The sequence below is a fragment of the Heloderma suspectum genome, chromosome 5, assembly GCF_057233095.1.
Source record: "Heloderma suspectum isolate Gila_16-S chromosome 5, 16-S_ref, whole genome shotgun sequence".
NCBI classification, from domain to species: Eukaryota; Metazoa; Chordata; class Lepidosauria; order Squamata; family Helodermatidae; genus Heloderma; species Heloderma suspectum.
Window position 1 is genome coordinate 190,552,983 of NC_139462.1, and position 24,515 is coordinate 190,577,497.

Genomic DNA, 24,515 nt, shown 5'->3' on the forward strand with positions numbered 1-24,515 from the left:
TTAGTGTTCTCTATTCAATTGAGGTAACACATTATTAGAACAGAGGTATCATGGCAGAGTCCTGCAATTTAAATGATTAAGAACACCAAAGGCCTAAAAACTGTAGTGGCAGAGGTTGAGAGAAGAAATGTGACTTCAAGCTTTCAGTTTTGATTGTTTTTTGGTGCGCTTGTGTTAGAAAAACCTTTAAACGGGACAGGGGAATGCTCTAAATGCATTTCATACGCTTTTAGACTATCCAATAGCCTGAGTTGTCTAGGCACTGTACAGGTAAAATAACATAAAATACGGAATAAAAATGGTGACAAAACAACATATAAAAGCAGTAGCAAGGGGTAAAAACTGCAACAAAAAATAAAACAGTATGAAGATCTAAAAACAACCAAAACAATTTTCAAAATACCTGGTCCAAAAGGAACAACACTCTCACAGCCTCCTTGACCTTTTCCTGGGATAGGTTCTCACAGGGAACCTAAGGCTGTTCATTCCAAATCCAGGCCTGAAACCCCATTGAAATGGATCTACAGTCTCTTTCATCCAAGAGTGCCTGAAACTGATTAGCGACCATCTGCTTGAACAGCTTGCCTAGAAAGGGGATATTGGCCAACAACCTATAGTTTTCATCATCCAGGTTAGGTTTCTTCAGGAATGGCCTGCTCAGCATCTCTTTTTAGAAGGCTAGTACTGCACCCTTTATCAAAGAGGAATTTACAACTCCCTTGACCTAGCCAGATATCCTCGTAAAGGTAAAGGTGTCCCCAACCAGTCGTGTCCGACTCTAGGGTGTGGTGGTCATCTCCATTTCTAAGCCAAAGAGCCAGCGTTGTCCGAAGACGCTTCCGTGGTCATGTGGCCGGCATGACTGAACACCGAGGTGCACGGAACGCTGTTACCTTTCCCACCGAGCCGGTACCTGTTTATCTACTTGCAATTTCTTGCTTTCGAACTGCTAGGTTGGCAGAAGCTGGGACTGAAGACGGGAGCTCACTCCGTCACGCAGCACTTGGGTCTCGAACTGCTGTCCTGCTGACCTTCTGGTCTGCAATTCAGCGTCTTAACCACTAAGCCACCACGGCCCCATCAAAGATATCCTCTACTACATGTAAAAAGCCAGGAAGGGCAAGGGTCAGGCATACAAATGGTCAGCCAAACATAACCAAGCACCTCATCTGTATCCTCCGGCCTCAACAACTAAAACTCATCCAATACAACTGGACCAGATGGTATTCTGGATACCTCCACTGCTGGAATTGTACTAACTGGAGCCTTTAAGTCACAAGCAACTTCATGTTTAAAATGTCTTGCAAATTTTTCACAGTATGCCACTGAGGGCGCAACCAGCTCTCTGGAGCAGATTGCAACAGGCCCCTCACCAGCCAGACAAGAGCCACAGGACAGCATTTCCCTTGAAGATGCAATGGAGATGTAAAATAAATCCTTTACTACCCTCACCACCACAGAATAGACTCAAGAAAATGCTCTGTGTTGGATCAGATTTGGCCCAAAGCTTTCTGCCACCTGTGTTCTAGCTGTTCCACTTGCTTCATTTCCCTCAGATGTATACCAAGGATCTGCATGGGCTCTGCCCCAGAATGACAAATTTGACATTGGGGGCAGTAATTAGCATAAATCATTGAATCTAAACTAGGTTCCTTTAAGCTAGTGGGGACCACTCCTTCCCTCAAGGAGGCATTAATCACCTTGGAGGTCCAGATACTCAGCCCAGCCTTATTTCACAAGCTAGGATGAACAAGGATCCAGAGAACATGTGCTCTAAGCAGTTTGTCCATATCCTCAGGTTGTAAAAGCTGAAAGATACATGTAGATGACACTCTCATCATGCTTTGCTTTGACTTTTAAAGCAATGGTGCCTAAATAGACATGGATGTAAGTTACTTCATCTACAAAATGTCCAGCGAATTGGTCATGGCAAGTTTTTGAGGGCTCAAGTGGTTGCTTCCCTAGGCCTATTCCAAGAATGTCCCTCACCACCTGGAAGAACCATGTTGAGTAGTCACAATGATAGCGAAGTAAGAACTAGAAAAACAAGCAGCATCTTTCATTGTTACATTTGTGACTCTGAAGACTTGTCAGGAGAACGTGAGGAAAGTGGCATTTGAGGTTAGGATCATGTGGGTAGCAGCAGGAGGGCAACGCTCTCCAACACTATTGAAATGGTATTGGGTGGGATGTGGCACTAATTATCAGTCAAAGCTTTGACTGCATGTCTGAAATTATCTGAATCATGCATATAAACAGATTTTGCCAGGAATTTGTGATTTAAGTTGTTTCAGTAACTTCAAATAAGAAATAGAGTATATTCTAATTGAATTAAACATTTGCCTTTAAATAATATCAATACTAAATATGAGTTAACACTTAGATTGGTGGTAGGGAGTGCTCCTGAGCCTAGTTTTGGCATGCAGCATTGTTTAAGTTATGAACTCTATGGCACATGCAATAGTAAGTCTGTTAGGAAGCCACACACATCATTTTAGTAATATTGCTGCACAATGCCAAATAGTGCAGGGCTGACATTTGGGGAAGGCATTCTGAAATGCTTGGTGCAACATACAGAAAAATATTAGACGTAGAAACCCATTCCCAAGTAATACAGCCTGAAGAGATGTATCAAGCAGGAACCAAAATGAATAAAATGGTTAACATGAAGTTAATTTTGAGATGTCATGAAACTGAATTCTTCCAATCAGCTTTTGTAATAGTAGATCTAAGCAGCTAAAAAACAATCCAGGAAAGCAAGGGTCAGATGTCAGGCAAGGCTTCTCAGTTAGAACTTAGTTGTATGGACTAAAATGACTGTTTTTCATAAGAAAGGAAACGCTTAGTTGGTTTGGTCTCCTGCCATGGAATCCTAATCTTCCATCTGTCTTGTTTGGTGACAGCATGTGTTTTCCACAATGAGGTTGTTAAAAGGCCAGAAACCAGGGGTTTGAGGAAGAGATAATTGCCTCAGTATTTAACTGCTTTTTGCACAATCTTATGAGCTGTTTGTCATTAGAACTGTTCTCACTGCATCATCAACATGCAGGTGTCCGCAATGTTGGAGGTCCTGGTGGGTGCCACAACGCCTGCAAAGTTCTTCCATTCCCTGCCCCCTTCAAAAATTTATTTTTAATTTTTAAAACTTTGAGAAGTGTTAGAGTGCAGGTTCTTCCTGTCCTTGAAACAGCTACTGATCAGCTGTGTGGCAGGAGGAGGAGGAAAGAGTTGCTTTCTGGCCTCACTCAGTCTTCCATCCATGCAGACCTTTCCCCTTTGTGCTCTGTCTCTCCACTTCAAGCCTCTAGCCTTGCTATTTTTCTCCACCCAACTGCTTTCCTTGCTATTTCCCTTCATTCCTAGCCTTTCTCTCCCTTCCTCGCCTTGCTCTTGCTCTTTCACTCACCCCTTTATCTTGCTGTTTCTCCCCACTCCTAGCCTCATTCTTTTCCTACCCCTTTGCCTTGGTATTTCCCCCTCTCCCAGCTTCTAGCCTACTATTTCTCTTGCTTCCACGTCTTTTGACTAGCCAGGCCCTTACAGCAGCTATTATGGAACTAGCCACATCCTCCATGGGAGGTATTTGTGGTGAGCAGTTTCTCAAATCCCCAAATGTGCCCACTGGTCTAAAAAGATTGGGGGGCCCTGCTTTAGAGAGTAAGGTAAGAAAAAAGGAAGTTTCCACAGTGCAGCAGACAATAGCATGAAGGGATAAATAAATGCAAGCAAATGGAGTTGGTCATACTTGATTTTTGGTTAAGAATGAAGATTAATGGATTAAGCCATAGTCTTCATGCAGATTTAAACAAAACAGCCAAAAGAAGAGAGTTCTGTGTAGCTGTTCTGCAAGAGACTTTGAGGCACAGAGGGCAGCAAGAGGAAGTGGGTGGAATAATGTATTCATCTGAGCCCTTTATGTGAAAAACCAAGCTAGAGAGATATTTAGTTCAAGGCCCAGCCGCTTCACTCTTTCTGGCGCTACTTGGAAATACCCTCTATTCTTCCCCAGTAGTATATTGGACACCTTCCAACCTGAGGGGCTCATCTTCCGGCATCATATCTTTTAGCCTTGTGATACGTTCCATGGGGTTTTCTTGGCAAGAATACTGGAGTGGGTTGCCATTTCCTTCTCCAGTGGACCACATTTTGTCAGAACTCTCCGCCATGACCTGTCCGTCTTGGGTGGCCCTGCACGGCATAGCTTATGGCTTCACTGAGTTACGCAAGCCCCTTCGCCACAACAAGGCAGTGATCCATGAAGGGGACAAGGCTTTGTAGGAGACAGTTTTAAATTATATTGAAAAAGACAGTAAAGCATAGCTTAAGTTTTCAGTGCAGATGCACTGTAACAAGCTTTCTGCTCAAACCTACATGTTAAAGGTTGTGTTTTCCCTTTTTAATTGAAATTGTAACATCCAGGGCAGCCCTGTTTTAAAATTAGAGCATAACACTTACCAGTATGGTACAAGTAGCTCCTTCCTGAGATGTTGCAGCACCAATCAGCTATATGACGGACATGAAACACTATTCTTAATAAAAACTGCAAGTTAAGTCAAACTTCTGTTCTACAATTTCAAGGGGAGAAGCAGCTGTATTAACAGAAGCAAAGTACCTAAAACCCCATAGTCTACAGCGATACACATCTGCCCAAATGCTTGGGAATGAACACTGTAGGTCAGATCCAATGACTTTGCAGTGCAGTTATTGAACCTTTAGGTGCTGGTCCAGAGTATTACAGTTTTCATGCAGAACTTCATTGTGCACATATTTTACTCATTTAAATGGTGGGGCAGTTCTACATTCTCAAAAGGCATATATACATGCACAGCTGCACCATCTTTTGAAGAAGTTTGGTGCAAAATGCCTTAAGATAATAAAATACAGCTCCTTTGTTTTACAAAATATACTGCTTTTAAACACCCAGGTTATACATTAACAAGTCCCATTTACATCTTACCCTTTTTACAGAAGGGAAGATGACACCAGGTTATCCATGCTCTTTTAATACTTCGAATACAAGGACACAAAAATAAGACCTATACATTGCTCTTAATGGCTTAAAATTAATTCCAGATCTTCTAGAAACCTAAATATTAAAAGCAACTGCTAATCTTTTGTCAATATTACAAAAAATACAATAACTTGGATATTGTGATATGCATCTCAATATAGATCAATAATAAAAATGCAACTCTGATGAAGTAGCCTTTGACCTGGGCAATTACAATCAAATTCAGCGTAAATGCGTACATAAAAATATTTTTTATTCAAGAGTCATTTTCCCTTTAAAAATCTTGTTTGCCTAATGTGCCTTGGATCTAGAGCGCCCTGTGTGCAAGTAGCTTCCGTGTGTGCGCACACGTGTACAACTTCTGATTTCTGCCACCCCCAGCTGCAGCCCCTGCACCACATTGCCTGCTGTTCTGAAGAGTTTCCCAACCCTTTCAAGTGGCTTTTCAGGAAGCACAAGGGACTACAGTGGGAAAAGGAAAGCCAAGGTGCATGCACAAAATATTGCACATGGTTCTTTGGCTCCAAGCCCCTATCTTTAAAACTAAAAATACAAGATTGTCAGGCAACTATAATACATCCCAAGAAAGTACTAAATTGCATTGAAAATGTGCAAAAGAAGCTCAAGTTTCTAATTATCTATTGAAAAATTTAATGGTATGCTTTTCTTTTGTTGCTAATTAACAGAAAACAAAACAAAGCAGTAATGTAACGTACACTATATTTACCCGACCAGTCAGTGTATTGCTATCTTCTGTGTTCTTTCCTTGATGTCTTCTTCTTTACCACTAAATTGACATATTATCCACCTACCAAAAGCTTCTGTTTGTCACATACTTTAAATCAGATTTCATCTTATTCAGAAGAAATCTTGTTGCACATGAAGGCTTGATATGAGCAGACACTACCACAACGATGGCAAGTGACATCCAATGTTACCCAAATGTTGTAAATGAACTTTAACTGTACTGTGTCAGGCTTTTCTTCATTGCACATTATACTCTGAGGTTTTCTGATGCAAATGAATGTCCTTTTGGCCCAAAGCAGAATTTGGATTATGTAATTCACACTGATATTTTAGGAATATAGCTACACCTTGATTTTTCAGTAGTAGGTATTTCAAGTCATGAACCTGGCATGTGTGTCTAGTCCGCTAGTTAACTATTGATTTGGAACTTTTAAACCCTATTTATTATAATTTTGGGTGCCCACAAAGCATGTTGTAATGAAATTGGAACCTTATTTATTCATAAAAACTAAACAAGAGCTTAACTCACCCAAAAATTGTCTTTGGAAAGTCACAAAACAGCACTGCAATGTGAGCAAACTATAGATGGGAACATTAATGTGTTTTCCTAAGCTGGAAAAAATACAGATAGAAACATTTATTTGGGTATAATAAATATACAGCACAACTCAGGACACTGTCTTTCCAAAAAGAGTTTTCAGTAGTGTCCTTTGAAAGTTCATGGAACACAGCATACAACACTGGTTCATCTCAGATGGAAGCCTTAAGGTCTGAGCACTGTAATGCTGAAAGTCTTTCTGATGGGTGCTTCGCATTTCAATGAAGCCTCTATAAATTCCTCTGAAATGAATTGCTTCACAACCCACTGAACAGAGTCCACATGACACACTTGAAGACTCAGTCCAGCAGTACATGGCTATGCAAAGCACATCAAAACCATCCACACAAATTGCTGATGTGATAGAATGATTTATTTTTCTATTACAGGCAAGTCATGAGTGACTTGTTCTGAGGTAAGTGTTTGGGCTGTGAAGGACACCTATTAGAGAGAGCCCCTACTCTGAAGGTCCTTATTCAAGCTCCAGTGTTTTATGGCTGGACCATCTCTGCTGGGATGAGATTCCCTGTTGTATCCAGCTGCATACATTTACATGAACAAGCAGAAACGGGGCATTCAGTATGGTCCCTGGACAACAAAGGAAAAATAGCATTATATGATTGTATGAAAGCATTTTTTTAAAGTTCACATGAGTGTTTTCAGAAACAGTCTATTTGACAATGTATTGTGGCAAAAAGAAATTTAGATGTATATTTTTCAGACAAAATAAGAATAAAGCACGTTGGTATTAAGTAGAAAGGGGTTACAAAACAAGACACAAATGATCATGAAATGCAGGTAGGTGTAGAGAAGTTTAAGCAATATGAAATTTTAAAATAAAGGGAAATAAAAATCTAGTTCCCTTTTTCCAGAGCTGCTCATGCCTATAGTCCACTTCACAACCCATTTCATTTTAGCATGCCCCTATATATATGTATAAGACTTCTCCAATCTTCGTATATTACAAGCTGCATTTTAGAGGTGCCTCTGAAGTAATACGTCCATCCAATCCTTATTTTAGGAATGGAACATGTTATTCAGACTACACAACTAAAATGGATTTGGTGATAAAGACTAGTAGAAATGGAGGGATGAATGTGTGATGCAAAACAAGTGACATGTAATGCATTACAACAAGCTACACCCCTTTGATCCTAAATATGTTACATGGACATGTCACTTGACTGTAGTGGAACATTATGTTTATTCCCCATAGAACCTTTTGTAAACTCATCTGTATGGAACTCTGGCCAATGTGTTAAGAGCTTCTGGAAAGAAGGGGATACATTTTAAATGGTAATACAGTCCCTTTGAGATAAATATTGAGCAAACCACATGCCTCAAGTGTCCTCAACAACATGTCAGCTGCCATTTATTGTGATAATAATGAAAAGCTTTATCCTACAATCTTGGGATATGTAGGTTAATGCAGGACAACAGATAAATATTTAAGAACCACATAAGACGACCCAGAGAAATAAAAAAAATGTCCTAACACCAAAGTTGAAAAGTGCAAAAAAGCCATTCAGCCTCCACTTGTATGTAATGAAGTCACCAATACCAACTGCTTGAGTCTCTAGAAAAACATTCTTTACAAAGTAAGAACCAAGGCCAAGATCCAAAAGACCATGCACAGCTAGTTCCACAGACACTTCTTTCTCAGAGTACCACATGGCAAGCAATTTTTGAAATGGGAGCTTCAAAATCAGTATGCAAAATAGCATACTATTTCAAGCTCTGCTGTTCAAGGGAGAAAGAGATAAAAACTTACAAAGGGCACACACAAGCTCTTCGGCATGCCTGAAATAGCTCTTTGGATCCTGGCCTTTGGACTTTAAGAATCATACTTCAGGTTTATAGAATCCAGGCAAATATACTGACTGCATTCATTCAACAAGTATGTAAAATACTACATCTGAGAAATACAATCAGGAATTGCAGAGAGTCCTTTTAACCTCAAACTGTGTTTCCTTCTTAAATATGATCTATTTTTCTATGGCCCATTCCACATTATGGACATCATGTCTGGTTTTTGTGATGAAACATAATATAAAAACATAAGAACAGCCATGCTGGATCAGACCAAGGGGCCATCTAGTCCAGCATTCTGTTCACAGTGGCCAACCAGCTGTTGACCAGGTGCATCAGCACCCTCCCACCCATGTTTCTCAGCAACTGATGCACATAGGCTTACTGCCTCTGGTACTAGAGGCAGCACATAGCCTTCTTCTCCAGGAATTTGTCTAACCCCCTTTTAAAGGCATCCAAATTGGTGGCCATCTCTACATCTTGAGGTAGTGAATTCCATAGTTTAAGTATGTGCTGTATGAAGTACTTTTTATCTCTCCTGAATCTCCCATCCATCAGGTTTATGGGATGACCTGGGGTTCTAGTTATTATGCAAGGGGGAGAAAAATGTCACCCTATCCAAATTCTCCACACTATGCATAATTTTGTACACCTCTATCATGCCTCCCCTTACTTGCTTTTTTTCCATGCTAAGCAGTCCCAGCTGTTGTTACCTTCCTTCATAAGGGATTTGTTCCAGCCCCTTGATCATTTTAGTTGCCCTCCTCTGTACTTTCTTATTAGCAGCCCTTTAATTTGCTGTTAGTCTGGGCATTTCTAGGACTCCAGTCTCACTTCTCAGTGCTATTATAGCCTTATGTTTTGTAGAATTACTATTTTAGTAGTACACACTGGCCTACAAATCCAGGTTTTAGGAAGGATAGGGGCACAAAGGTATGGCTTATGCAACACATTAACTTTTGTTTCCTTACCTGAACCAGCTAAGCATGTGTCCAGCATGACCACCATGCCTACAGTTGTGACACCAGGTAAACCAGTTGTTGAATTGAGCTAATTTTTTGTCCTTGCTGAGATCCACCTTTTCATCAGACTTGGATCCTCCTATGTATAAGAAAATGTATTCAGTGCATTTGCTGCCATTGTAATAAGGGTTGTTTACAATTAGGAGAGACTGAACTGGCAGGGAAAACAGGAGTCTAACATTAAAAATTCAGGAGGAAAAAAGCAAACTAGTAGTCAGCATCTCAGGCAGTTACATTCCTCAGGTTAAATGTAATTAGCTAATTTCCACACAACAATTCTTCTATGTAGATTTTAAAAGAAAAAAATCTGAGTATTTGTAAGTATTAAGTATATTTCAAATATCATACAAATCATACAACTCAATGATTAGAACTACCTGACAATTGTAGCTATTTTAACAAAATAAGATCTCATGCTTGGCTCCAGGTTTTGAGGGAAATTACCAACAGCAGTAATAAAGTCCCCTTCAAACATTACACATTTCCTATACGGGAAGCATTTCTGTGTAGGAAAAGGGTAAAAAAAATGCATTTAGTCGTGTGTAGCCACCACACAGTGACCTGATTCGCACAGTCATTTGTATTTGTTAACCGTGAGTGGTTTGGGACTGCACTGGAGCGAGCAAGCGTGCTGGCTACAGAGAACAATCCAGCAACGAGTGTCTCTGGGTTGTTTAACACATCAGGAGTGGGAGAACAGTTGGGAGCTACATCCAGTATCAGAGGCAGTAAGCCTATGTACACCAGTTGCTGGGGAACATGGGTGGGAGGGTTTATTATACACATGGCTCTAGTTGCTGGATCTTGATGTTCCAGGAAAAAACAAAGTAGATCTCATAGGCTTGAAGCCTGCCCACCCCAGGATTAGAAGAAGGCTACACTTACGGATGAATTAAAAGAAAGCCATATCCCAACAACAAGAATGGGGCAGAAGATGATAAAATGCAAGCAAAGCCTGTAATTAGTAGTTAATATTAAGAGAATCACATGCAGATGGGTAATGGAAAGCAGTTAAGCAAAACAAACATTTACATCAAAGTTAGAAGCCTATGAATTAATTGGGTGTATTCAACAAAATGGGAGCCATACCTGGGCAGCTGGACACTGGAGTGCCCATATTTATTAGACAAAGTGCACAGCGAGGAAGAGGCTTGCGGCAACCGGGACAACTTGTGACTTTTGATTTGGTTGGGGATCCACTTACACCATACTGACTGAAACCTCGGCCCTGATGTGGTATGCTTGAGCAGCTGTAGGAGATTGATTTTCCACAGAAGTTGCAACTTACGAATACCTTGCAGACAGAAAGAAAAAAATAGAATCTCTCTTGCATCTTTTAAGTAATGCAATGATAACACTAGTTTATTCACTGGAACATTTTTGCTTTCTTAATGTAGTCAAATCAGTAACAAAAGCCTCCAAAAAGAGCTTTGAAAGTTACAACAATTATTGAGACCTGCAACGATAATCCGCATGTAAGGAATAGGAGTGGGGAGAGAGGCTACATTTTTGCTCCCACAGCAACCTGAAAATAACCTTCCATTTTATGTATCTTGTGCTATGGTATTAAACATATCAGTGACCTGGTTCGCACGTAACAGCAACCCATCAATTTAAAAACCGATGGATTATCGTGCACAAACAACACACCTATCTCTTCCGCTTTTACTCAGCAACCTACGATTGGCTCCTTCGTAGGGTTGCTGAGTGTCATAGGCGAACCCAGACTGTTGGGTTGCTTAGGGGGCTAAACAACCCAGTGGTTAATTCAAGAACAAACCGTGGGTTAACTGCTGGGTTAACTGCCATCTGGGTTCACACATTACACTCAGCAACCTGAAGGAAACAACTGTCAGTTGCTGAATAAAAGGGGAAGAGGTGAGTGTGCTGCAGGCAGCATGCCCGCTCTCTCCCACCCATGCACAACAACTCGTCAGTTTTAAACCGATGGGTTACAGTTACATGCAAAGCAGGTCACTGATTTGTTTAACACCACAGCACAAGAACCATAAAGTGGAGGATTATTTTCAGAAAGCTGTGAGAGGAATTGGAAGAACACAGCTGCTCTCCCCACTTGTGTAATCATCTAGCAGCTGGGGCAATAGCTGAAAGGTAACACCTACTTGAGAGCAATAACAGCACCTTAAAAGACATTCAAGCCATCTGTTAAATAGCAAAATAGTGGCAATGTACTGATGCTCTGGAAGTTTCTTAATCTTTTGGAGTCAGGAAAAAAGGATAGGACACAGGCCAGAAGTTTACCCATGGCAGCATTGTTTATTTCATTTATATCTGAAGGATTGTCTCCACCCATATATGCCTGCCTGGACCCTAAGATCATCTTCAAGGCTCCTTCTCTGTGAGCCCCTGGCAAAGGAACTGAGGCTACCAGGAAGAGGGCCTTTTCTGTTATGGCTGCTAGGTTTTATTATGGTTGTACTGTTATATTGTGGTTTTAAGCTTTCATATTTTATATTGTTTTATGCTGCGCTTTGTGGTTTTAGTTCTTGTGAACTGCCCAGAGAGCTTCGGCTATTGGGCAGTATAGAAATGAAATAAATATATCCCACCTTTTATCCATTGTGGAACTGAAGGTGGCTACATGCGGCTCTCTCCTCCAAGCACTGACCAGACCTAGACCTGCTTATCTTCGGCAAAGTGGCTGCCTCATATGCCTTCAGACCATGCCCTGGGACCACTTATTTATATAGCACCATCTACATATATGACACTTTACAAAGAACAGGTATGACAGCACCCCACCACAAAAGGCTTACAAAACAATAGAAGAAGGGGGGAAATGGCAGCATAGGAAAGCAGGGGAAGATGTTATGATTTCAATTACATGTACTTTGGTTTAGTTCCCAACAAAGCATAAGGACCAGGGGGATGGTCCAAAGGCTTCCTGGAAAAGGTGAGCTTTAAGGAGGGACTTAAAAGGAAATAAGGGAGGTAGTCTCATGGAGATGTTCTGGGAGGCAATTCCAAGCATGAGGAGCAGCAAGAAAAAATGGGCAGAGTTGTTTCAAGATGCAGGAGACCTTTGGATGGCTGAAGGAATGAAGGCTGCAGGAAAGGCTGCACGCAGAGAGATAAGGAGGGGAAAGGCCATGCTGGGCTTTGAAGGAGAGGACAAGAAGCTTGCACATGATCTGGAAGCACAGAGGAAGCCAGTCAAGGGATATCAGGAGTGACATCATATGGTCAGAACAACAAGACAGTGAATAGTTTTGGCAGTGAAGTACTGGGATGTGAGTGGACAAAAGCGAAATGATGTAAGGACAGCAAGAAGAATTCTACAGTAGTCAAGGCAAGAGACGACCAGAGCATGGACAAGAGTTTTCTTACCATAGGTTTCAATGCCAGTTTTTGGTGGACTTCCTATTTAAACATAGGAACTTGGGATGGCATCAGTTTGTCACTACTGGCTAGGACAAACACCTCACAAACAACTGGATTTTCCCATTTTGCCATCAAATGACTGCTGTAACAAACTCAAGCAATATTACTGTAGGAAATTACTACTTCTCTGTGACGAAAAACCAGCACTACCAAGTGTGAACTGGATTGAAACACACAATGGGAAATAAAAGGTTCACTACCTGTTGCCTTAAGTTTATAAGGAACTTATAAGTGACCCAGTTACGATAACCACACCATCCCTGTATCAATAAATGCCTGTTTATGTGCATTAGCTACATTTATTCATTACACCTTCAGAAATATTAGAACCTTACCTGTGCTAAAGGCTTTGAACTGGGATCCAGCTTACTACGATGGATGTCAAATTCTGCTCGTTTATGCCAAAACCTCCATGCATCCAATAGATTCCGGTAGTTTTCAATCCAATATTGAACCCGCTCATCTTTAAGTACATCAGAGGGAGAACCCTAAAAATGTAGACATACATCAACTAAGAAAAGATACACAAATGGGCAGAATGAATCGTTATGATGAAACAGAGTAGAAATCCTGCCATTTTTGCTAACAGCAAGAATAAAATGGGAAGCTGGCTAGGATTTTCCAATAAGAAGGGTTCTGCTTCTCTGTTTTATGAACTCTGATTAATCCGATTTCCCCAAAGTCACAAAATGGAAAGGAATGTTTTAGAAAATTGGACCCCCCCCCCCCACCCCCAAGATGAAAAAGCATCTTCCTGGAGATGCTTCATAGTATGCAAAATGAAGTAGTAGGATAGTAAGTTGTGTGTGTCACTACGGTTCATAAAACAGGTAAAGTAGGTGTTGAGATTTGTAATTATTTCAGAAAGATACAAACCTGTAGCATACAGTAGCTTGCTGTCTGAACATCTCCTGTTCTATCAACGTAACTTTCCATTAAGTCCACTCCATCCTTTGTGAGTCCTGTCAGTAGGATTCCTTCAAGGTTCCCAGCTTCTTTCATTTCATTTGTTAGTTTTTCAATAAATCTATTCAGCTATTTAAAAAATAAAATAAAAATCTTTGGCTCTGGCCCCAGAATTTCCCACCTCTAAAACTGTAAATGTGGAATGTCTCAGCAGGGTCTATTACAACATCAAGATCCTGATTGTTTTATTTAATTATAAGAACTATTCATCATGTGTACTCAATTTCAAAATGTTTCCAAGAGAATACATAACAAAATTGGATTCCATGCCAACATTCTGTAAAGGCAGTAAGTCCACAAATGTTACTAGCACACCAGCTCACACATAATGCATCATTTGTGATGCATCAATAGATTAAAAGAAATAATCTCCAACCTCTCCGATTAACAAACACTTCCTTGTCTCTATACTAGCTGCCCAGAAGCAATTTGTACTATTTTCAAGACTGTACAAAGGTCATTCAAATAGTAAAAAGTTACCCTTGACTCAACTGTGTATTACAGGTATGGCCATAAAATTCTTTAGTATGTCAAATCCTTCCCCCACCCAAGAGAATGACAAACATGGAAGAGTATATTATTACTTAACTTATTCAACCCACTGTATTTCCCAGAAAGGACCTAGAGCAGCCTTCCCCAACCTGGTGCCCTCTGGATGTTTGGACCACAACTCCCAGGATTCCTGACCATCGGCCATGCTGTCTGAGGTGGATGGGAGTTGAAGTTTAAAATATCTGGAGGGCACCAAGTTGGTGCCAGCTGGCCTAGAAGAAAGCAGGAAAATTATGGCAAATCTGATCATCTCACCTGGGCATCAGTCAGGAATTTACAAGCAAATGCCACTCTGTCTCGTACAGCTACATTACTTTCATACTGAAAGAATACAAAGTATATTTGCATTAGGCTAAAAAATAGTCATTGTTCCTGAAAAAAGGTTGATGCAATATTACAACAATTCTATATTTACATTGTTATAAAGTATGTACTCCTTGCAACTCGAGAATAACCATAATGATAAATTATTCAAACCAATCCCAAGTCATTTTGCTAAAACTATACGCTTTCCTAGTTGCATGTGGATTGCCATATATGTTGCACTAACTAGCTTTGGTTTCCAAGCATCTCCTCACAAATCTGGGGGAGTTTCAGAAGCAGTTTGCCATGGGAAGTGGGTGAGGACTGTTGATCAAAGAAAAAAAACACCATACAGAACCTTGCTAAACAAAGACAATGGGTAGTATCCAATGTTAGTCCTAAATAGAGTAGACACTGAAATGAAAGAGACTTAAGTTAGTCATGACTAACTTCAATCCCATTCATTTCATTAAGTCTCCTCTACATAGGACTAACATTGGATACTACCCAAACTCTTGAGTGTATCTACAGAAATGCTTTAGACCTTGTTCCCGGTCTTGTAAAGTTGTGTTCATTGTTTCCTTTTGAATAACATCTCCACAAAGTATTGTTTACTGAATGTTCCTTAAGACATCAAGTCACTACCAAGACCACATTTTCTAACACGTAAACTACCAGATCAAGATCCTAATTTAGTATCCAAAAATCCTCAAAGACCAGATTTGCTTCTATATGTATTTCATTGAAGGACACTGTTAACAAAAGTAGCTTACCAAAACCCCATCATAAGAACCTGATTCACTTGTCAGAAAAGCAAACATGGCACACAGATTAGGATTGTTTAGCTGTAACCTTAGAGTGCTGCACATTTCCCTCCACAATGAGTTCTTTTCATCTGTATAGCCTGATAATGCCATGGCCACTACATTGAGATTTAGATCACCTGCACAGCAAAAACAAAGACAGCAATATAACCAACATTTCAAGCCATCTAGTATAGGACATTTTGAAAATACAGTTGAAATAGTTTCAAAAGCCGTAGGAATCTGTACTCCCAAGCGCAGCTATCAACTACAGAAGGGGTGTTACACAAAAATGACTGTCACTGACCCTGAAATAGAACTCACGCCACAAGACACGAAGTGGTGCAACTTCTTGATCATGAGGAATTGCCTTGCCAAGACAAGCCCTCTGATACAGGGTAAAACAACAATATCTATATGGGCTATTTCATACATTTCACTTTGCTCATGTACAACTTTTAATTTTGATCTGGGACTCAAAGTGACCAATCCCAAGACTTGATCTAGCATTCGGTAAATGCTTAGGTTGAGGCTTTTTGGTCCTACTGCTCACGCATCCTCTTCAGCTGTTGACATTAGAGTGGTGCAATAGGACTACAATGCTCATGCTTCTGTCCCAGTTACTGACTGAATTCGATTTGGGATCCAGCCAATATTTTCAGCATATTGAGTTGGGTCCAAAGATCTATGAGGATCTTCGGACCCAAAGTGCTAATGCCACTAGCACTGTTCTGTAAACACTTGCACAAGCCAAAGAGACTGTATGGTGCTATAACAGCTGGGCTCCATGCAGTTCTCCTGCTTCTACAAGCAGAAGTACGTCTTTATGGTGCAATTTTTCTCATGCAGTGTTTTAGCGTGTGGTGTAAAGTAGCACTTTTGTAAACAGATGGCACTGTTTACAAGTGGAAGGGCCCCTTTGGATCCAATTCTTTGTAAAGCCAAAGAAATAATAAAATCTAATTAACAGATGAGCTGATAAAACAAAACACAACAATAAAAAACACACTTCACAACAGTGGCACCAAAACAGAACAGGTACCTTTTCCAGAAGAAGCTCCTTTGTTCAATATCTGTATTGCTCGCCGGATGTCCAAGTTGAATAGCGCAACAGCAGCAGCTCGCTCCCAGTCTCCTTCTTGTTCCAAAGAGTGGAGAAAGGGTTCCACATCCAGATCTGTACCCTTCTTTATCCACCCACAAAGCTGCAAAGCCAATGATCTCTCCTCACTCAGATACTGAATAATATCTGACTGTCGGTCAGATCCGCTCCTGCTATGCCTGATGTTCTCCGTCGTTCCTAAAGAGGAATTTATTTATCGCACACATGGATAAACACAATGTCATGACAACACTGTTACTAATGTGAAAACAGATGTGCTGCTAATGAGGTGGTTTTTTCCAGCTACTAAAAATGCTTGTGGCTCTTCTTTGGACCACAAGCCTGACAAAAAACTATTAATTTTATGAAAACCAAAGAAAAATAATACTTTTTAAGGAATCTAACTTGGAGTACTAAGTGGCCAATCAGAGAGTGTCATGTGAGCTAAAAAGGGTTTCAGAAAATGCACTGTGAAGATGGAGTTCAAAAGTAAGTTTTATTTTTATTATCACATGTGTTTGCATTCCATCCTTCCTCCAAGACCCTCAAAATGGTGGACATAGGACCAATCAATTTTTCACATGGGGCAGATTAGGTCTAGACTGAATGGCTGGCCAAAGCCATTTGTTTAGGGCACAATCCTATGCATGTTTAGACAGAAAAAAGTCCTACAACCCCCAGCATTCCCCAGCCAGCTGGGAGTTGTAGGACTTTTTTCTGTCTAAACAGGCATAGGATTGTGCCCTTAAAAAAAAAAAAAAAGCTTAGCATTTTATTAAATAATTCAGTCAAAATGTACTCACCCATAGAGGTTTTCACAATAGATTTGATGCCTGCATAAACTAAGAATCCTTTGTTTCCTGTAAATTTCTGATCCATATCCTCAGTATACTGCTTCATAAGTATTTTCAAGTATAGGAATATTATTAACATGAGGTGGGGCAAAAACTGTACTGCTGCGTTCAGTGGCTTAGAGATTTGTTTTGCCAATGGATTTGGCCTGCCTGAGCTCTTGAAGAAACTAACTATGGCTGTGATCCAAAGAGCTGCTTACTCCCACATAGATTCTAACCCAGTGGAATTTATGCAAATTATTTTCTTTCTGAACAGCTGACACCTATATCCTATCACAAACTGGTTGAAGCCTGACCACTACCAGTAATTAGTTTTGGGTCAAAGGGAAAGCCAGGAGTGGTCTTGCTTTTCAGGCCTAAGGTAATCCAAATACCTAGATTTCTTTGGTTGAATTAAGCAACATTTTTGGAAACCCCATACCTTTGTTAATAGGCTGGTTTTGTATCAAATTTGGTTAATATCTGTATTTTTCCTAATGGTTTTAAACATTATGCAACATTACTCTGGGGCAAAATGGATTTCTTACATTTTAACCATAACTTTTACTTTTGGTTTTTTGTTAGTTTGCATGTATGTTCCATACACGCACACACTATTTTGTATTAATCATCAAACCTATGACTAAAGACAACAAACTCAACAGAATGAAACACACATTTCAACAGGAGGATTAGTCTTCAGACTACTGGAACACCCACATGTTGTATGTATCACATAGGCAATACTACAGGTTTAAATAAAGCAGTTTAACTGCTGTCAAAGCCAAACTCACCCACTAAGAACCTGAAAAAGTGCATCTCCCTAATCCCATTCTGTGTCAAATCCATATGTTCCCAATAGCCCTACATCTTGCATTGCATCTAGCTTCTCCACATTCTCTCCCATTTCATCAACCTCTGTGGTTTTTTGAGAACTGACAGCCCCCCCCCCCCCCCCCCCAGTACCACAGTCATCCCTGTTGCCATCAGTGGATCATCACTATCTATTCTGCTATTGTCAATGTACCCAAGTCCTAAGTTCTGCTGCTGCTTATATCCCTCACCTCAAGTCCAGGGATCCCTTGGCAATTGCCTGGCTCCATTTTGCCGCCTTGTAACTATGGGTCACCCATACCTATAGTCTTTCCTTAACACCCTGAGCAACAGTGTTCTTGAGCAACAGAAATAACTGCATCCAAACAATGCTGGGAAGGGAATATCCCTTTCACCTGCCATCACAACAAAAACACTACCTAGCAGTGCAGTTGTGATACTCTTCCTGCATCCCAAACAACATTTTAAAGGATATAGTGCAGAGTGTACCAAAGTGACTTCAGCTGCGGGTCTTCATTTCCTGCTAGAACATGGTTTCTCCAGACCTGTTCTGTGTCAAGGCCATACCTGGATAAAGCCCTGAGGCGCATTTTGGTGGCTATGTCTTTTTCTACAGAACTAGCCTTCCTGTCTTCTGTGCACTCATACAAGTGTCGCCCACACGCCCACATCAAAGAAGTAACTGGGCTCCAGGCCAGAGAGATCCTTTCAAACACAGTGAAGTCGGACATAGTCCTATTGGGAGTCACAACTACCATGCGATTTTGGTTGGTGGGATGCCATGCAAAGGAAGCAATGTAGTGTTCACAGGGCTGCACGCTTCTTTCAATGATTGTAGGTTCAGTTTCATCCCCTATAGGTGTAGGAGTGTGCTGCATATCATAGAGCTTGATGATATTACTATCCCTGGTTAAAGTCGCAAGTAATCCAGTTCTGGTCGGACACCATGCTACTTTTGTTAAAGGTTTTGGTTGTTCTGTTAGGGTTAACACAGGCTTTTCAAACTTTCTAAGGTCCCATATGGCAACCTGACCTTCATAGAAGGAAGCCACACGATCATGGAAGTATGGATCAACAGTTACACCCTGAACAGCCTTGGTATTCACAAACATTTTTTGGCTTGTATTTCTAAGGTCAAAGATAGCCAGGTTGCGGTGCATTCCAGCTAAAAGAAGTTTCTGATCCCGTGGAAGCCAAGAAAGAGAAAGGCAAGCATCGTTCTGCCCTAATTCATAAAGTGGTTTTGTCACGACTAGTCCGGCCTCAGTATCTCCAGCTGAAAGCCTTACTTTCTCAGTAGCAACTGGAGTTTCTGGAGTGTATTTACTACTTATGTCCCAGATCAGTACTGAAAAATCAGCCCGATGTTTATCAAGGCCAGCAGCAAGCCAATTACTGTCCAGTGGATTCCATGCCAGGGTGTTACACTGTCGAGCATGTTTTGGAACAAATTCTTTTCCTATCAAATCTTTACATTTTGAGTTGTGATCTTGGCCAAGGCTAGTAAGGACAACTCGACCATTGGCCTGCCCAACTGCCAGAAGACATTCAGGATCATATTTAGGATACCAAGCCACACATTTCAGATACGGAGTGTCTGAATTAATAGACAAAAGTGTAGCTGTAGTTTCTTCAGATAAACGCAATGATCCTGCTTTAAGTTCAGAACTTACAGCAGATTCAGTGTGATACAGACTGAGTTCTGAGTCGCATACAACAAATCTATCAACATGGTGTGGAGCCCAGAGAATATCAGGTTTGGAGCCACTCATGTCTGCCACCGCAACTTGGTACGAGTAGTTTAAAATGTCATTGGAAGACTAGAGCTGTATTCATTCATATGGACACTGTTTTTAAAAAAGAAGAAATACAGAAGGTTATACTATGACAACATCTTGATTAAGCATCCAGCTCCAAATTAGGATCTCTCAGTAGCATTGACAGTGATCCTTCCCCAACTCCTTCAGGAGCAATTCTGCAACAGAAGACTAACCCAGTCTTTTTTCATAATTTACCTTTGTGAATGTAACTTTCTATAGTTTCTCTCTAGTGCTAGGCAAAGGATATCATTTTTACATGTGGCAAAATAACTGTGGTTCTTCTGACCCCTTGCAGCTTTTACTAAAGGAAAACTACATATACCTACAATCACACTTTGTTTTATAATGGCAGTGGGAAAGCACATAAGATGTACCTATGTACCTATACCTAGAGCCACAAAACATCACATTACAGATTTGCAGACAGATTTGTTGGCACAAATGTTTAGACTGATTCTAGATCAAGTTGCTAATTATCTAATGTTAGTGCTGCCTAGCTATCTGTCTTCTGGCGTTTTGACTTATATTGGAGTGTCCAATGTTGGACTGGGATATTGCCATTTTCTAGATGTCTACAGTAGTCTACTAAAAATAGGCAGATTGTAAGTCTCTTATTTGAGAGAAGTTAAATAGACATCAGAGATTACTGGTGTTGTCAAAAGACCTTTTATACATTATAGCTCCACAGAACATCTTATTGAAAAAAATCAGCGTCATAATCTTCTTTCAATAATTACCATGGATCTGTTATGACACTTTTTAAAAAAATACCAATCTAACAAACCCACCAGTAAGGCCAACTACAGAGTGTGGCACATTCAGGCATTTCCAAGGCCCTAAGACTCACAAATGTCTCAACCCCAACGATGATACAAATCTCATAAGAGCCCGATGGACCAAATCAAATATCCACCTAATCCAGCATTCAACTTCCATCTGTTTTCCACAATGGCCAACCAGGGGCTTCCAGGAATCCCACAAGCATGACCTGAAGGCAAAAGCCAGTTTGCAGTGTGAAATGATGTAGAATTTTTTAACGTTAAATTGCATGCACAGGCCTTGCTGTAATGTGTCTTGCCATGTGTTTTAAAAAAAGTATAATGTACTTATGTGTTGTCCCACTTTTTCATTACTGTTACAGCCCCCTGAAGGGGCCTCAAAATAAATATAAAAAGAGGCTGAAATATGTCAGGCTTTTCACTAATAAAAAGTTCCTGCATCCTGAGATGTTTCTTTCCTTCTTTGGCTCACCTTGGATGTTCACCCACCTTTGCATCCCCTTTTGCATAGAGCACCCAAGAAAGGCAGAGGCAGTGCAAGAAAATTCTCCACTTGGTGCCTCACCTCTTCAAGATTAAAGGGTCAAACTACCTGTTACAAGTTTTTGAAGTGTGCTTAACACTACCACTTTTATTTTGAAGGAAGAGCAGCTGATCAGCAGCTGTTGGTGACAAGGTGATCAAACAGCAAGCAGTAAATTGCAATTTCTCCTCCCTTCTCCTGCCCTGCAGCTGAGGCTGGAAAAGAGCAGGAGGCCTAGGTGAGCCAGGAAGTTCTCTAGAACCCCCACTGAGTTCTGCCAGGGGCAGGGCTGAAGAATGCAAGCAAGAGAAGGGAGCAGCTGTTCCTACCTTCTTTCTCTTGCTCACCCTCTTTGGGCAACTTAGCAAGGAGGACTGGGTCTATGCTGCTGTCTAGAAAGTGGAAGCAGCTGCCTCTCTCCAGTTGCTCACCATTTCTCTTTCTGGGTACTACAGCATAGAGCAGGAGTGGGATACAATTTTTGGCCTAGGGATGGCATTCCAACAGGGGGAAGGGCCAAGGACAGAGTAGGTGGGGTCCAAGAAAAGTAGGTGGAGCCAGATGTAATTCACACTCATTTGGACACTTTCCCACCAAGCATGCTATATTCTATGCATGTCTACTCTGGAGTAAGCCCCAGAGTAACAGAAGTACCACAGAGCAGGGGCAGACAACCTGGCACCCTCCAGATGTTTTGGATTACAGCTCCCATAATCCCTTATTCTTGCTCACACTGGCAGAGGCTTATGAGAGTTGTAGTCCAAAACATCAGGAGGCTCCCAGGTTGCCTATCTCTGCCATAGAGGGTTGGCCATGGAAAACGCAGCCACCTCATTCTTTTATCGATCCAAGTTCTCCCTCTAGGCAATGTAGCAGTGGGGAAATGAGCCCAGTGAACCAAATCCTCCCTGCCATGTCATCAGCAGAGAGAGATGGCGGGGAGGTAGTGGTTGCTCTTTACAGGAGCAGAATGGGCCCAGGAGGGCTATGTGGCAGGAATGAGCATGCAAAAGGAGGTAGCTTCCAGGAGCAGCTGCCATTTCTGCCTGCTCACTCACCCTCTTTCACTGAGTCATGTGGTGGGGAGGACTGGGCTTGTTGGGTCTATTCCCCATCACCACAACACTGGGAGGAGGAAGCAGCACAGCAAGTGAGTGAGGGGATGAGATAGCCACCATCTATGCTGCACCAACCTCCACGTTTGCTTGTGGATGAACAATAAGATGTAGTAAGTCTACCGTTCTTCACACATTCAACGTAAGTACACCAAATACATATGGCATGGAGAGTAGAGTAGGGTAGGGTAGGGTGGGGTGGGAGAGAAGCCAAGGGAAAGAGGCAAGCCCCACCATCCACTTATATGGGTTCAGCTGAACTTCAGTACAGTCGAGCCGCGGCGCAGAGCAGCCTCCCCCAACCTGGTGCTCTCTGGCTGTGTTGGAACGCATCTCCCAACCCATCTGCAAGACCCCAGTTTGGGGAGGGCTGGTATAGAGTCTGTATACACCCCCCACCCCCCCAACAAGCATGTTTCTCAGCCACAGCTGTACATAGGTAGTGCTCTGAGGTCGGGGGCGGGACAACGGCCTGATCTCCACGTGATACTGAAAGTCCAAACAGGGTTACGTTTAGAAAGCTCGTCAGGTTCATACACGTGTATGAACACACAAATTTATACCCAGCTTTGCCCGCTCTTTTGGCAGAAGTCAGACACACAAGCGCGCAACCCCCCCCCCCCAGTCTCCCAGGCCACCCACCCACGGATACCGATGTTTCTACTGAGTAGTCCCCCTGCCTGAGTTTCCAGAGGGGGGAGCGGCTGCCACCGCGACCCCCCCCCCCGCCCAAGGGAGGGGCGCTTCTGCTAAACTGACCCGCGGAGGAGACTCACCCCGCGACCCCTCCCGCCACGGGGGTCTCGGAACTGCGCTGTCAGAGTGAGGAGAGGGAGGGGGAGGCAAAAAAAGAAAAAGAAGATTTGAAAGCTATCTCACTACAGCCCCTACTTCCGTCTTCAGAGAGACTTTCACTTCCGGTGTGAGCGGGGAGTGCTTCCTGCGGAGGCGAGGGCGGAAGCCATGTGGCTGACGGGCAGCGTTCTTGCCCGGCTTCCGCTCCTAAGCACGCGGCAGGTGGGGCGCTTCCGGCTCGTCCTTTAGCCGAGAACCTGCGTGTCTCTCGGCAGCTTCCGCGCCTGAGGAGGCGTGCTTGAGAGTCCTCAAAAGCGCAGAGCGGGCTCTCTGTTAGCCTCTGGAGCGGCGATGTCGTTCGAAAAGGGCTCACCTGGGCAGGGGCCCCGGATCTTTAGAGCTGTCCTTATTGCTATTTTTTTTTTTACTATTTCCAATTGACTTGCATTGCAAAACAGAAACGGCCATAACTTTATTAGTTTGTATGATAAACACATGAACTTTGGAGCCCTGGTAGCCCCCCTGGAGCTGATTGAACCTGCCCAATTTCAGGCAGTTGGGTCAAGTGGCTTTTGTGCTAGTCACAGGTAGACGTTGCTATTTTCAAGAAAATGTGTCAAAGCAAAGAGCTATATTTGTGTGTGTGTGTGTGCTTCCAGATATGTGCATGGAATTTGGAGGCCTGGCAGCCCCTATGGAGCTGACTGAACCTGCCAGGTTTCAGACAGTTATGTCCAGTGGCTTTTGTGCTATCCATGCGTAAAGTATCCTTTTCTCAAATACTAAAATAAAAAGTTAAAACTGTCAAGCCACACAGGGGATTAGAGATCCACAGCATCTGATTTTACTGCCCCAAACTGAAACCTTTGACTTCTGCAGAAGTTTAGTAGCTTCAGTACAGTTAAGGATCCAGTCAGCCTCCACCAACTTCTTTCTCCCCCTCCACTTTAATTTCTCCTAAATAGCTGTAGTACTCAAATTATTCCATAGGGAGGGTTAGGCCTATGTGGCATCATGATCAAGAAACTGCTGGGGCCTTTAAATAGGTTCTACAGTCTTAAAAAAGCTAGAAAAAGCTCTCAGCCACCTCAAAGTTAATTTAAGTACCTGCAATCCTTACAAACCCCCCACAGACTCCTAAATTCCTCTGCAGTACTACCTCTCTGAAAGGAGCCACTTGGCTTAGAGAATTCTCTTTTACCACCCACCACCCATGCATTTCCAATCACCATTCTTCTTCCCTCCCCTATCCTGTTGTTTCTTTCTCTTCTTTATTCCACCCAGAGCATATTTTGGGGAATTCTTAAAGAGAATTCCTTCAGTGAGCAAGAGGAATTCTGAACTGTATTTGACTTTATACAAACAGAAAAGAGGGCTTGTTTTTCTCCTCACTCAAGCCTTTGAGAAAAGTAAGTTCACATGGTTGCAGATAAACAAATCTGGGGGTGTTTTGTTTGTCAGTTCCCATTATCCAGCAATAGGAAGGGCTGTAGCTCAGTGC

The 24,515-nt window shown here is 41.9% G+C and overlaps 1 protein-coding gene across 5 annotated transcripts; it reads right to left on the bottom strand.

The window, feature by feature from the left end:
• Positions 1-6,711: 6,711 nt before the first annotated feature.
• Positions 6,712-23,143, bottom strand: MIOS (meiosis regulator for oocyte development). 5 transcript variants are annotated; one of them, XR_014792388.1, is made up of 12 exons: positions 22,996-23,143; positions 18,458-19,829; positions 17,119-17,217; positions 16,256-16,513; positions 15,184-15,353; positions 14,363-14,428; positions 13,466-13,624; positions 12,925-13,077; positions 10,392-10,481; positions 9,565-9,689; positions 9,137-9,266; positions 6,712-6,944 (listed from the first exon to the last, which is right to left on the bottom strand). XR_014792388.1 is itself a non-coding variant. In XM_084858740.1 (11 exons), exons 2-11 carry the CDS (start codon positions 19,752-19,754, stop codon positions 6,848-6,850), a joined length of 2,634 nt encoding a protein of 877 aa, XP_084714866.1. In that variant the 5' UTR covers positions 19,755-19,829; positions 22,996-23,143; the 3' UTR covers positions 6,712-6,847. The 5 variants fall into 5 exon arrangements, 2 of the variants coding, with proteins under 2 accessions (XP_084714866.1, XP_084714868.1); XR_014792389.1 differs by having other exon boundaries at positions 10,277-10,481; XR_014792390.1 differs by lacking the exon at positions 9,565-9,689.
• Positions 23,144-24,515: the final 1,372 nt, after the last annotated feature.